The 11,818-nt window shown below is 66.9% G+C and overlaps 2 protein-coding genes across 2 annotated transcripts in view; both read left to right on the top strand.

Moving 5' to 3' along the window:
* The first annotated feature begins 53 nt into the window (after positions 1–53).
* ENTPD2 (ectonucleoside triphosphate diphosphohydrolase 2) lies at positions 54–5,078 on the top strand. Its single transcript, XM_007946953.1, has 9 exons — positions 54–170; positions 1,522–1,639; positions 2,152–2,302; positions 2,405–2,564; positions 2,651–2,878; positions 3,298–3,552; positions 3,640–3,759; positions 4,646–4,780; positions 4,890–5,078. Exons 1-9 carry the CDS (start codon positions 54–56, stop codon positions 5,076–5,078), a joined length of 1,473 nt encoding a protein of 490 aa, XP_007945144.1.
* A 2,101-nt stretch (positions 5,079–7,179) lies between these two features.
* Positions 7,180–11,818, top strand: part of NPDC1 (neural proliferation, differentiation and control 1) — a 7,711-nt gene continuing 3,072 nt past the window's right edge. The window contains exons 1-6 of the mRNA XM_007947064.1: positions 7,180–7,291; positions 9,915–10,061; positions 11,118–11,252; positions 11,342–11,515; positions 11,596–11,662; positions 11,741–11,809. Coding sequence (XP_007945255.1) covers positions 7,180–7,291; positions 9,915–10,061; positions 11,118–11,252; positions 11,342–11,515; positions 11,596–11,662; positions 11,741–11,809 — 704 coding nt within the window. The remainder of the gene's footprint in view (positions 7,292–9,914; positions 10,062–11,117; positions 11,253–11,341; positions 11,516–11,595; positions 11,663–11,740; positions 11,810–11,818) is intronic.

Genomic DNA, 11,818 nt, shown 5'->3' with positions numbered 1-11,818 from the left:
CGACTGCTCGCCGCGCGCTGTCACCCAGCCTCGTAGGCCCGCGCGCCCCGCTCATGGCCGGGAAGACGCTGTCCCTGCTGCCGCTCGTGCTCCTGGCCGCGGCGGGCCTCGCCGGCCTGCTGCTGCTGTGCGTCCGCACGCGAGACGTCCCGGAGCCGCCCGGCTTCAAGGTGCGCGCCCAGGGCCCGCGCACGTGGGGGGCAGCTCCAGGCGGGATCCCCGCGCTCGGCTCCTCGCCCGGGCCCGCCGGGCCGCGGCGGCGCTTCTGGGCGGTGGCGGGGCTGGAGGCCGAAGTCCCGGCAATTCGCGGGTCGCCGAGCCCGCCACGGAGCCGGGTGTGCGGAGGGCCCTCTCCCGGCCGCTCGCTGCAGCCTCGCGGCGGCGCCGGGCGCGGTGGGACCCGGCGCCCAGCCCAGCCCCGTCTGCCGGGTGCCTGGAGCTGCCGCCGATCGGGAGCGCGCCGCTTAGCCGCCCCCATAGGGCCCGACAGGCACCGGGGCCAGGCACCCGTCCGCTCCACCCCGGAGCCGGAGCCGGAACAGTGCGGGCGGGCCGCCCAGGCCGGTCCGTAGGGCTTGGGCTGGACTCGGCAGATTTCCGGCCCCCGGCTGAGCGCCCCGGAGTGGGTCGGGTCCGGCCGAGCCACCTCCTCCCTTAGTGGGCTTCTGCGGGGACCAGGCTTTGAGAGCCGGTGTGAGGGAGCCCCAGAGCCTGCAAGGGAGCAAAGGGTGGCGCGGCGGTTTGGCCCCGCACACAACGCCCGGGGAAGTCGGGGTTGGCCGCTGGCCAGGACAGTCCCTGGTCGGGGTGCGCGGACTCAGACTCGGGCCCCTTGGGGCCGGAATCCGCGCGCGCAAGCCAGGAGGGCGGGGCCTCCAGCGCTGTGGAACTCGTTGGAATTCAGGCCCGGGGGGCAGGTGCTGGAGATTGGTGCTGGGCTTGGCCAGGCACCTCCCGCCTCCTCCACTCAGCCCCTCAGGCCCGGCTGACCCACCTCATCCCTGGCTTTGTGGGAGGGGGCTCTTCCGGCACAGCCAGCGGGGAGCTGCAGGCCCACACCCGGGGGCTCTGGCTTCCGCATCTCCAGGTAGGGCTGAGGTCAGAGCTGACGGTACAGGAAGAGGAAGGCGGGCCGCCGAGCTTCCTCTCCCGGCGCCCACAGCTGGGCAGCGTAGTCCCACATCCCCTCATGCCTCCCCAAGTCTGGGCCTGGCACAGTCCCTTGGGTCACCCTTGCCAGGAAAGCTGTGGCCAGGTGCCTCCCCTGCTGGCCCCCAGGACTTGAGTTCGGGCTGTGGCTTCCAGCAGGTGGAGGGGAAGAGATGACCCGAGGGGCTTTGGCCACCTATCTAACCCCCATCTCCCTCAGGCCAAGCTGAGGGGATTTCAGCATAAAGTGGAGATTTCACTCTGAAGCTACCAGCTTGGGGTGGGGTGGAGGGGAGCTGGGGAGCTAAAGGATATGGCCTCCAGGGCCCCCAGGCTGCAGGGCTGACCCCATCCTGCCCACCCCATCCCCAGTATGGCATCGTCCTGGATGCTGGCTCCTCGCACACGTCCATGTTTGTCTACAAGTGGCCAGCTGACAAGGAGAACAACACTGGCATCGTAGGCCAGCACAGCTCCTGTGACGTGCAGGGTGAGTGTCCCTGGGCCCGGGCCCAGCAGCCTGGACACCTACTCCCTGTAGGGCCTAAGCCCCTGCAGATGCAGTGGTCCAGGCCCCTGTGCCCAGGGCAGAGCTGCAGGAACCCCAGAAAGAACCGCTGGGTGCTGGGCCTGGGTGGGGACGCTAAGGGCGGTTGGCATTCTAGAAAGGTCTGCCCAGGTAGGGCTTGGAAGGTTTGGGTGCCCTGGATGTGGGTGCTTCTGCGTGCCAAGCTCAGCAGGAGACCCGAGGAGCTCAGAGGACCCAGGCTAGGCCTGAGCTGACCGTGGTCAGGCTCTTTGTCCTGGCACCGGGACCCACACTCAGTGGGCAGCCTGCAGCCTCAGAGACTCTGGGTGGTGCCTGGGCCCCTTTGTCTCTGACTTGGGTGTCTCCAAGGATGAAAGCTGAGAAAATGTGACTCAGCTGTCACCTGGTTTGGAAGGCTGAGACCCCCCGTCCTGCTTCCAAGGCCCTGGGCCCGTCTCTTTGCCGCCCCCTAGGTGGAGGCATTTCCAGCTATGCAGACAACCCCCCCAGGGCTGGCCAGAGTCTCGTTGCCTGCCTGAACCAGGCCCTAAGGGACGTGCCAAGGGAGAAACACGCCAGCACGCCGCTCTACCTGGGAGCCACGGCGGGCATGCGGCTGCTCCAGTGAGTGTGCCCTTCCCTGACTGGGCAGCCTGGCAGGGGTACCTTCCTGCCCAGGGTGGATCCTTCTGGGAAGGTGGCTGCTCAGCATTCCCTGTGTCACAGGATGATGAGTCCCCAGGCCTCAGCCAGTGTCCTAGAGGCTGTGACACAGACCCTGGCTAAGTACCCCTTTGATTTCCGTGGTGCTCACATCCTCTCGGGCCAGGATGAGGGAGTGTTTGGCTGGGTGACCGTCAACTACTTGCTGGAGAACTTCATCAAGGTGGGCAGGGACCAGGCGAGGGGCCCAGTAAGCCCCAGGGCGTGGGCACCCTCCACCTGCTGACCCTCAGTCTCAACGCTCCTCAGTACGACTGGATGGGCCACTGGTTGCAGCCGAGGAAGGGGACACTGGGGGCCATGGACCTGGGAGGCGCCTCCACCCAGATCACCTTTGAGACAGCCAGTGTGGCTGAGGATCCGGCCCAGCAGGTCCAGCTGCAGCTCTATGGCCAGCAGTACCACGTCTACACCCACAGCTTCCTCTGCTATGGCCGTGAGCAGCTGCTCCGGAGGCTGCTGGCCAGTGTCATCCAGGTGCTGGTGCCCGCAGGCCTCCCAGCCACACTGCTCCTCCCTGGGGGACGAGAAGGGCCCAGAGCCCATCCTGGACAGCGGCCACCCTGCAGAGGGGTGCCCGAGGCAGCAGTGTCAAAGATGCCATCCTCGGCTGGCAGGGGAAGCCCGCGTGGGAAAGGCCCTGGGCCGGGGTGGGCCTGTGAGTGCCAGCTCGGGAGAAGGGCGGGCCAGATCCCAGAGTCCCTGGAAAGCCTGGCCCGCAGATTTGCTCTTTGTTCAGAAGGCACTGGGTGTCAGGGATTCCTGAGCCAGACGTGATGGCACCCAAGTAGGATTTGTGGGCGATTCGCATGGCTTGCCTTCTGGGGAGGCTCTTGGGGTTGGGGTCTGGGTTGTGCTCGGAGGGGGGACACTACCTGTACCTTTGCCACCCCCAGAACTACAGTGGCCACCCCTGCTGGCCGAGGGGCTATACTGCCCAGGTGCTCCTGCAGGATGTGTACGGGTCTCCGTGCACCGCAGCCCAGGGGCCTCAGACTTTCAACAGCAGTGCCAGACTCAACCTGTCGGGCAGCGGCAACCAGGCGCTCTGCCAAAGCCTCGTGTCCGGCCTCTTCAACTCCTCCTCCTGCCGCTTCTCCCACTGCTCCTTCAACGGTGTCTTCCAGCCGCCTGTAGCTGGGAAGTTTATGGTACGTCCAGGTGGAGGGTGTGTGTGTGTGTGTGTGGGGTGTCCTGGAGTGCCTGGGCTGTGCCCATGTGACCGCCCTTCCTCTAAGGCCTTCTCTGCATTGTTCTACACCGTGGACTTCCTGAGGACCACGATGGGGCTGCCCGTGGCAACCCTGAAGCAGCTGGAGGTGGCTGTGGTGACCGTCTGCAACCAGACCTGGGAGGAGGTGAGGCCCTGCCCCCCACCATCTCTCCAAGTGTGGCGGGACCCAGGGCTCTCAGTGCTCAGTGCAGCCTACAGACTCGTGGGTGAGCTGTGGTGGGGCAGGGGCAGGTGCTCATAACCAGGACGTTTCCCCGAGGCCTGACCCTAGAGCCATGATCTGGATGGTGTGGGGACAGCCAGCCACGCCGAGGGAGAAGTGAGTGCAAAGGCCCTGTGACAGCAGATGCGCTGAGAGGAGGGTTCTGGGACAGGGCCTGGGGAGGGGCGTGAAAGTGCGTGATGGCCTCCAAGCGAGGCGGAAGGGTTCCAGAGAGTGGGTGGGGCTTGGGGATGGGGAGGGGCGTGAAAGTGCGTGTTGGCCTCCAAGCGAGGTGGAAGGGTTCCAGAGAGTGGGCAGGGCTTGGGGATGGGGAGGGAGTTGAAGACAACCCCTGAGATTCTGGGGAAGACCGTGGGTTCTCTTCTGGAACACATCTCACATCATGGGTGCGAGATGCCCCTGGCTCACCTGTCCCAGCCGTAGCAACGTCTCAGCCCCCCAGGGGGTCAGGTGGTGACAGAGGCCCCCATCCTGCCCTGTCCTTGTGCCCTGGGGGTGACGGCAGGGCTTAGCTCAAGCCTGGGGCTTCTCTGCTCCGTGGCCACATCCCTTCAGCCCTGTGCTCTGCGGAGACTGCCACATGGCCAGTGCCACACACTCAGCCCCTGCCCTGGCTTCGGTCTTGCTGTGTTCGAGTCCTGCCTGGTCTCTGTCCTTGCATTTCCTGCGTGTGCAGTGAGGGGGCGGCACGCTGCAGCCACCCCTCCGCGCTGGGGTGAGACCTCCCAGACCGCCAGGGCCGGGGGCCGGTCCTAACCACTGCCCACGCTGGCTGCTCGCATCCCAGCTTCAGGCCCGAGCGCCGGGGGATCTGTCCCGCCTGGCCGACTACTGCGCAGCGGCCACGTTCGTGCAGCAGCTGCTGATCCGCGGCTACCACTTCAACGAGAGCACCTTCAGTGGCTTGATCTTCCAGAAGAAGGTGGGCGCTGGTGGCGGGGCGGGGCCAGCACTCGGAGGGGCGGGGCCGGGGCCCAGAGGGGCGGGGCTTCCTGGGCTCGCGGACGCTGAGCCGGTGCGCGCTTCTGCAGGCCGGTGACGCGGCGATCGGCTGGGCGCTCGGCTACATGCTGAACCTGACCAATATGATCCCCGCCGACCCGCCGAGGATGCGCAAGGGCTCGGAGTTCGGCTCCTGGGTGGTCCTTCTCCTGCTCTTCTCCGCCCTGCTCCTGGCCGCGCTCCTCTTGCTGCTGCGCAGGGCGCGCTCCACCAAGTAGCCGAGCACCACCTAGGGGCGGGCCATGGGCTCACCTCCGTCCTCTCTGCCCCTCCACCCGGGCATCCAGCCTCCAGCGCACCCCGGAACCGAGCCGGGCACCCGGGCGTCCAGTCCCACCGTGGCTCAGGGGAGCTAGAGGAAGCCAGTCCGGCCCCTGCGCTCTCCGGGCCTCGGCCACTCCTAAGGCGTCTTCTCCCTTTTCAGTTCCTGGGGGCGGGGGGCTCTGGCGGACTCAGCGTGTGTCTTCTCTTTGGGGGTGAATTTTTCATCTGAAAACCGGGGCCCTCGAGGCCCCCCTCCTGTTCTGCGGAGGAGGCAGAGCCCACAGGCCGGGAGCCAGCCTAGCACTTACTTGGAAAGATTCTATAATAAATTTTCTTTTCGTAGAGCAGTGCGGGGTTCATGGGGTGGGGCCTCTTTGCCGGAGCCTGATCGCCCTCCAGCAGCACCGACTAGTCGGGCTCGCCCCTGGCCCCCCGACCTTATGTCCTGTGGACACACCTCTCCCACCCTCCTTCCCCCCTGGGTCCAGCACTGGGGCGGCGCTGACGTTCCCCTGGCTCGTGGTTGCCTGGAGCCACTGCCCCGGCATCTGGCTGAAGGGAGGAGCCTGAACCCCTTGACTCCTCTCCAGCACCCACGCGCCCCCGCTGCCCCCGCGGGACCGGTGACCTAAACCAGGCGGGGCCCTGGCCTCAAGTCGGCCTGAGGAACCTACAAGGGATGGGGGGCGCGGCAGCTCTGCGTGCGGCCAACGCCGTAGCCACTGGGGAGGGGGCTTGAGAGAAGCAGGGGCGGGGACAGGGGAGGAATGGGACCGCAGGTGAGATGGGGCCGGGAGCGGCTGGCGGGCTCCGTCGCAGCGGGGCTTAACCTCGCGGAAAGGCTGGTCATTTTAGGGGACAGTGCGCCCCTCCCACCCGGGGGCGGTGTTTCGGTTCCTGCTTCTTCCCGTAGTCCTCGCGGATGACAGCGCTCCTGCAGCCCTCCTCCTAGCTCGGCGGGGAGCCTTGGTCATGGCTGCCCACCCCCCTTTCTGGGAAGTGAGCTCAGATGCTGTTTTTATCTGGTCAGTGCTCAGAGGGGGAGGGCGGTCCTTGTTTCATTCACGCCATCCCCCTACTTCTGCCATTTTTTGAGCCATTTCACAAACCCGAAGGCAGCCAGTCCCAGCTCGGAGTCGCTGGGGGGAAGCGCAGATTGAGGATCACAGCCTTGGTCTCAGTGATGTGGGCCAGGGGCAGGTTGCCAGGTGGGGGAGTGTGGGGCGTGCTCCCATGATGCAGCAGGTGGGGTGTGAGGGGGCTCCTAGGTGCTCGCTAGGGTAGAGGCGCAGGGACTCCTGGGGTCTATCTGGGGCCTGGTATGACCACCTTGGACAGCTCCCAGCGGGCGCCGGTCAGCAGTTCCGGGTCTCTCTCGCCCCCTGGTGGCCTCCCTGCGCGCGGCGGTTAGCGCCAGCTTCGTTCTGGAGTGTGTGTGTGGGTGCTTGTCCCCGGGTATCTGAGAGCCGCGGCACGTCCTTGGCCACACTTGTGCAACCTTGTGCACCTGCCTACCCGTAGCGCCTGCGTGTCCCGGCGTTCCATGGGGCTGGAGCCTCTGGGCCCCGGCAGGTCCTCCGCTCCAGCAGGGGTAGGGTGGGGTGTGAGGCCGGTAGTTCGACAAGGAGGGGGCGGGGAGAGAGCGCATCTTGGGGAAACCCACCCCCGGCCACTCCCCAGCCGGAGTCATGCGGAGCATAGGGGCGCCCCGGCTGCAAAGGCTGCAGGGACCGAAGCACCTTGGGGCCTGGAGAGGTCCGCGATGGGGCACGGAGGCGGGGGAGGGGAGAGGAGGCGGGGGCGCAGCCTGGAGGCGCGGGCCCGCCTCCGCTGGACGAGCGCGCAGGCGCACTTCCGGCGCGCGCGCGCGCGCCTGAAGCCGCCGCGCCTCCATCCCGGATCCTTTGCCGCAGCGTCAGCGCCTCCGCGGTCGCCTTTCCTCCTCCTCCTCCTTCGCCGCCGCCTCCGCCTGCACTTCCTCCTCCGCTGCGCCGGGATCCCGCGCCGAGCCCCGGGCCGCGCGGTGCCATGCTGCCCTGGCGACCGCGCTGAAGGATGGCGACGCCCGTCCCTCCGCCCTCCCCGCGGCACCTGCGGCTGCTACGGCTCCTGCTTTCCGGCCTCGTCCTCGGTGCGGCCCTCCGCGGGGCCGCCGCCGGCCGCCCCGGTGAGCGAGCGCGCGGCGCAGACCCGAGCCCTCCGCCGCGGGGAGCTGAGGCTGCCCTGGCCGTCGCCGCCCTGCGCCGGGCCCGCGTCCTGACCGCCCGCCGGCCCCGCCTGGGCCCAGGGTGCGGTAAACAGCGCGGGCGCGGCGTCTGGGCGGTGAACCTGAACTCATGCGCTTCTCGCCTTTGTCTCGGCGTCTGCGAGGCTGTCTGCCCATGTCTCGGAGGTCTCTGCGCCCGGGGCTGCGTGGGTCCCCCAGCTGTGGCCCGGTGGGCCTGCCACCGACTCTGCCCTGCGCGCGGCTCTGTTGCGTGTCGGTGTGCGCCAGCGTGGGCAGGCCTGGCCCTGGGTGCCTGCTGGCCTTGCTGCCCGTGTCTGTCCAGGGGTCTGCCACTTGGCTCTGGTCTGCCTGTCCTTCCGCCTCGCGTGGTGTTTTACGGGAGCCTTGCTTTCCTGCTGTGGTGGGGTCTGAAGTCCTTCAGCCCTTAAGAGCCCATCCCAGGCTTAAGGCCTTCCTCTGGTTTACGGAGGAGTATCCGGGGTCCTTCCACTCTCATAGCTTCCCCTCACAGCCCTCCTGGAGCAGCTTGGGCACCTTCCAGGGTAGACTTCGGATAAAAAGGCAGGAGGCCAGGCTCTGAAAGGCCCTCCCCACCTCCCAGTGGGCACCGAGGCAGGGACAGTGTGCAGGACCCCTGGACTCTACCTCCCAGGTTGGAGGAGCTCGAGTGTGAGGCTGTGCCCAGCGTCGAGGACGGCCTACAGATCATGATTCTCAGATGAATGGCTCACAGGCCACAGCACTGAGTCAGTCGGGACACGTCACACACGGTCACTCAGTTGTCCTGGCATCCCTTCAGAACAGGTGCTGCTGTGAGCCCACTGCGCAGATGAGGGACCGAGTCACGGGGAAGCGGAGTGGCTAGTGCGTGCTGGAGCTGGGAGGCTAACCCAGGCAGTCCGGTTTGGGCAGTGAGGCCTCTTCCTGGGCACAGCCCCCCCGGATGGGAAGCTGGCATGGCCTGAAGAGGATCCGGGGGGCACACGGGCCTAGAGGTCTGCCAGACGGGGCCTCCAGTGGAAGCTGCCTGCTGCTGGCCATGCTCAGGCCCAGGGGCAGTGGCACCCCTGCTGCGCATAGGCTGCTGTGGCATTATAGCCACCTTGGTGGCAGCTGGCTCCCACCCCGGCACGCTGGCAGGGCCCCTGGGGTTTCCAGGGTGCCTGCCACTCTCCAGCCACTCTTATTCCTGGAACCGCATCCTCCACCCTGAGGCCAGAGAGCACTGCCTTCTGGAGTCAACAGGGGCAGCCTTGAGGAAGGCAGGTGGAGAGATCCTGAGCCTAGACCCCAGCGCCTGCCCTCTGGTTTATCAGCACCAGGGGCAGGGACTGCCTGGCCCCACCAGTGGGTGGGGTCCTGATGGACCTGCTGGCGTGGGATTAATGTTTAACCAGTCCCGGGCTCAGCCAGACTCTGACCCAGTGGTGGGACCTGTGCCCTCCACACCTGCCTGCCTGCTGCAGGGGCTCCCCCCAAAGGGATGCCTGCAGCCCGGGCAGCGTCAGGTTGCCAAGGAGATCAAGCCAGGGCTGTCAAGGTCTGGAGAAGGGCAGAGCTGGGCTTTCCCTCATCACCCATGCCACCCTGGGCCCCAACAGCTCAGGCACCAGTGGGGGAGGTGGGCACCCCCAGCCTCCCCAGCAGCGTGGATAGTCCTGCCATGTACCCCTCTGGCTTGGCAGGGTCCTTGGAAAGCCAGCATCCCAAGCCTCAAAACATTCACCGTCTGCCTCCCAGGGGAAACTGAGGCAGGACCACTGCCTCTCCCTGGCATCAGGATGGGCTCCCACTGCTTTTGGAAGTCCGGAGTCCCACCTGAAGCTCCCTCTCTGAGGGACCGACTGGCCATGTATTCAAGTAGGACACCAGGGTCTAGGCCAACTCAGGGAGATTTAAGTGTGCTGGGAGCTGGGAGGGAGCTCGTCCCCCCGGCCTTGCTCAGGCCCCTGGCTACAGCATGGCTGCAGGAGGGTCCCCAGCCCAGTCTCCTCTCACCAAGTGAGTGGCTCCAGCCAACTGCATCCCTGGTCTTCCTTACTCCAGTGGGCCTCTGTGCCCTAGGAACACGCCAGAGGTTGGATCGGGGCAGTGGCTGCCTCCAGGCCTGGCTCTCTAGGGCTGCAGGATGGGGTGATGAGGATTTGAAGCAGCCCCAAGGGGTGGGAGTGGTGAGGGGTGGCCAAAGAGACTCCTGGGCCCCACCCTCAAGGTTCTCAGGCTGGGTGGAGGGTTCAGAGCACACGGAGGCTGGAGTTTGGGGCGGCAAGGCCTTGCCCAGCAGAGCCCACTGCTGCACCAGCAGCGAGAGATGTTTGGTGGTACAGCAGCAGGCCCAAGCCTGGGGGTGGGGTCTGGGGGAAGGGTGGGGCAGGGCAGTTCCGATAAGTCTTGGGATTGTTTGTCTTCCTGGTTCCAATCTCTGGCAGCCAGGAGGGAGGGCCTTCCCACAACAATGGCCAGAGCCAGGCAGGGCTCCGTGGGGGCGGTGTCTGGTCCATGGCGGCGGTGCTGAGGGCCTGCTAGCACCACCCTGACCAGTCCTGTCTCTGCCTCCTCCCAGATGCAGCCGCCTGCCCCGGGAGCCTGGATTGTGCCCTGAGGAGGCGGACACGGTGCCCCCCAGGCGCGCACGCCTGTGGGCCCTGCCTGCAGCCCTTCCAAGAGGACCAGCAAGGACTGTGCGTGCCCAGGGTGCGCAGGCCTCTGGGTACGTGACTGTATCCTGCCGCCTTCCTCTGCCGAGCTTCCTCTGAGGCCAGCAGGAGGCCGCCCTCAGCTCCTAGGGCTGGGAGGGTGGCCGCCAGCTCCCTGTTCTTTGGGTTCTTCAGGCCTCAGGCCAGGGGCTCTCATGTCTCCACCCTCAACTGTCTCACCAAGTTCCCCTCCCAGAGCAAGGGGTGTCCATTGTGAAGCGCTGGGGTGATCCCAGGAGGGGACGGTCGCTGGTTCCTGTACAGATGCCTCAAAGGCTCTGCCCCATGCGCTCCCCACCCTGGGTGCCTGCACATGCTCCGTGCTCTCTCCACCGCTCACTGACCTGCCCACTCATTAGCAAATGTGTAAGAAAGAGCACCTGCTATACTCCCGGAGCCCAGGGTCAGCACAGCCGGACACTGAGGGACTGCAGGTGTGATGGGACTCTACCGAGGGGGGCTGGGATGAGGCCAGCAGGGGCCTGGTTCGAGGAAGGTTCTTCCTGGCACTGACAGTCTGGGAGCCTTTGCCTGGGCTATGGACCCTTGAGCTACAGCAAACTGGGGTCCCAGCCCTACCCCCACCCTCCCTTTCTCCTGATGCAGTGGGAGAGGGGTGGGCAGAGTGGGAGCCTGGGCAATTGGGCTTACTCCTGACCCTCATTGGCCAGAGAGGTGCTCCAGAGTGAGGACCTAGCAGGCCATTTTGGGGGGCAGGGGTCCCACTGCTCTGTCCAGGCTTTCATAGATAAAGGGTCGGTTAAGGGGCAACCCTGCCTTTCTCCTGCTGGTCTTGGAGCGGTTCCCTAGCACCCCTCCCCCCTGCCCCACTCCTGTTTCCCCGGGCATTGATGCTGCAGTTCTGGTGAAGCGCCCTCACTTGTCACCATGGCAACTGGATGCGATGGCACTGCAGGCTGGTACCAGGCCTTCCAGCAGAAGCTTGGCCCCACGCCTGGGAGCTGACTCCCAGACGTCCGTGCCCCCTCCCTCCTGGGAGGCCACCTGAGGCTGGGGTTGCCAGCCAAGGGGTGGGGGCTCCCTAGCCTGACGGACCCTGGCCTTCTTAGGGAGGGGCTCGCCACAGCCCAGCCTGGAAGATGAAATCGACTTGTTAGCCCAGGAGCTCGCCCGGCAGGAGGCCGGGCCCCGGAGCCTAACCGAGCGGCCTCAGCCTGAGGCCCGACAGCGGCTCCTGGAGCCTGGTGAGACCCGGCCGTTACCCCTCGGACCCTCCCCCAACGCCTGTGACCCCCAGCCTGGTCCCCCGTTCTAACCGGCCCTCTCTCTGCAGCGGCCACCCTGGGGCTCTCGGAGCGGGGCCAGAGACCCGAGCTGGGCCTCCCCTCTCCCCGGGGAGCCCCTACGCCCTCTCCCCGCACCTCCTTGGGCTCCCCTGTGTCGTCTGGGCCCGTGCACATGGCGCCCCTGGAGCCCCGAGGCGGGCGTGGGGACGGCCTGGTCCTCGGTAGGTCTATGGCGGGCGGAGCCGGCGGGGGAGGAGGGCTCGGCTCCCCGGGGCCGACCTCACCGCGCCCGTCCCTGCAGCACTGATCGTCGTGTGCTCCTTGGCCGGCGCGGCCGCCCTGGCCATGGTCGCCCTCTGCTGGTGCAGGTGAGCGCGTGCAGGCGGCCGGGCGCGCACGACCCGGGGACCGTCACCGCCGCGGCTCTCACGCCCCGCCTCCCGCAGGCTGCAGCGAGAAATCCGCCTGAGTCAGAAGGCCGACTACGCGGCGCAGAAGGGGCCCGGCTCACCCGCGTCGCCACG

Source organism: Orycteropus afer, unplaced genomic scaffold (genome assembly GCF_000298275.1).
Source record: "Orycteropus afer afer isolate SDZICR_OR568_19922 unplaced genomic scaffold, OryAfe1.0 scaffold00174, whole genome shotgun sequence".
NCBI classification, from domain to species: Eukaryota; Metazoa; Chordata; class Mammalia; order Tubulidentata; family Orycteropodidae; genus Orycteropus; species Orycteropus afer.
This window is presented reverse-complemented; position numbering and strand designations above follow the sequence as displayed.

Coding starts and splice junctions, on each gene's coding strand:
- ENTPD2 (XM_007946953.1), top strand. CDS start 54: ATGGCCGGGAAGACGCTGTCCCTGCTGCCGCTCGTGCTCCTGGCCGCG. Junction 2,565..2,650: donor TGCTGGAGAACTTCATCAAG/GTGGGCAGGGAC, acceptor AACGCTCCTCAG/TACGACTGGATGGGCCACTG. Junction 4,781..4,889: donor GCTTGATCTTCCAGAAGAAG/GTGGGCGCTGGT, acceptor GCGCTTCTGCAG/GCCGGTGACGCGGCGATCGG.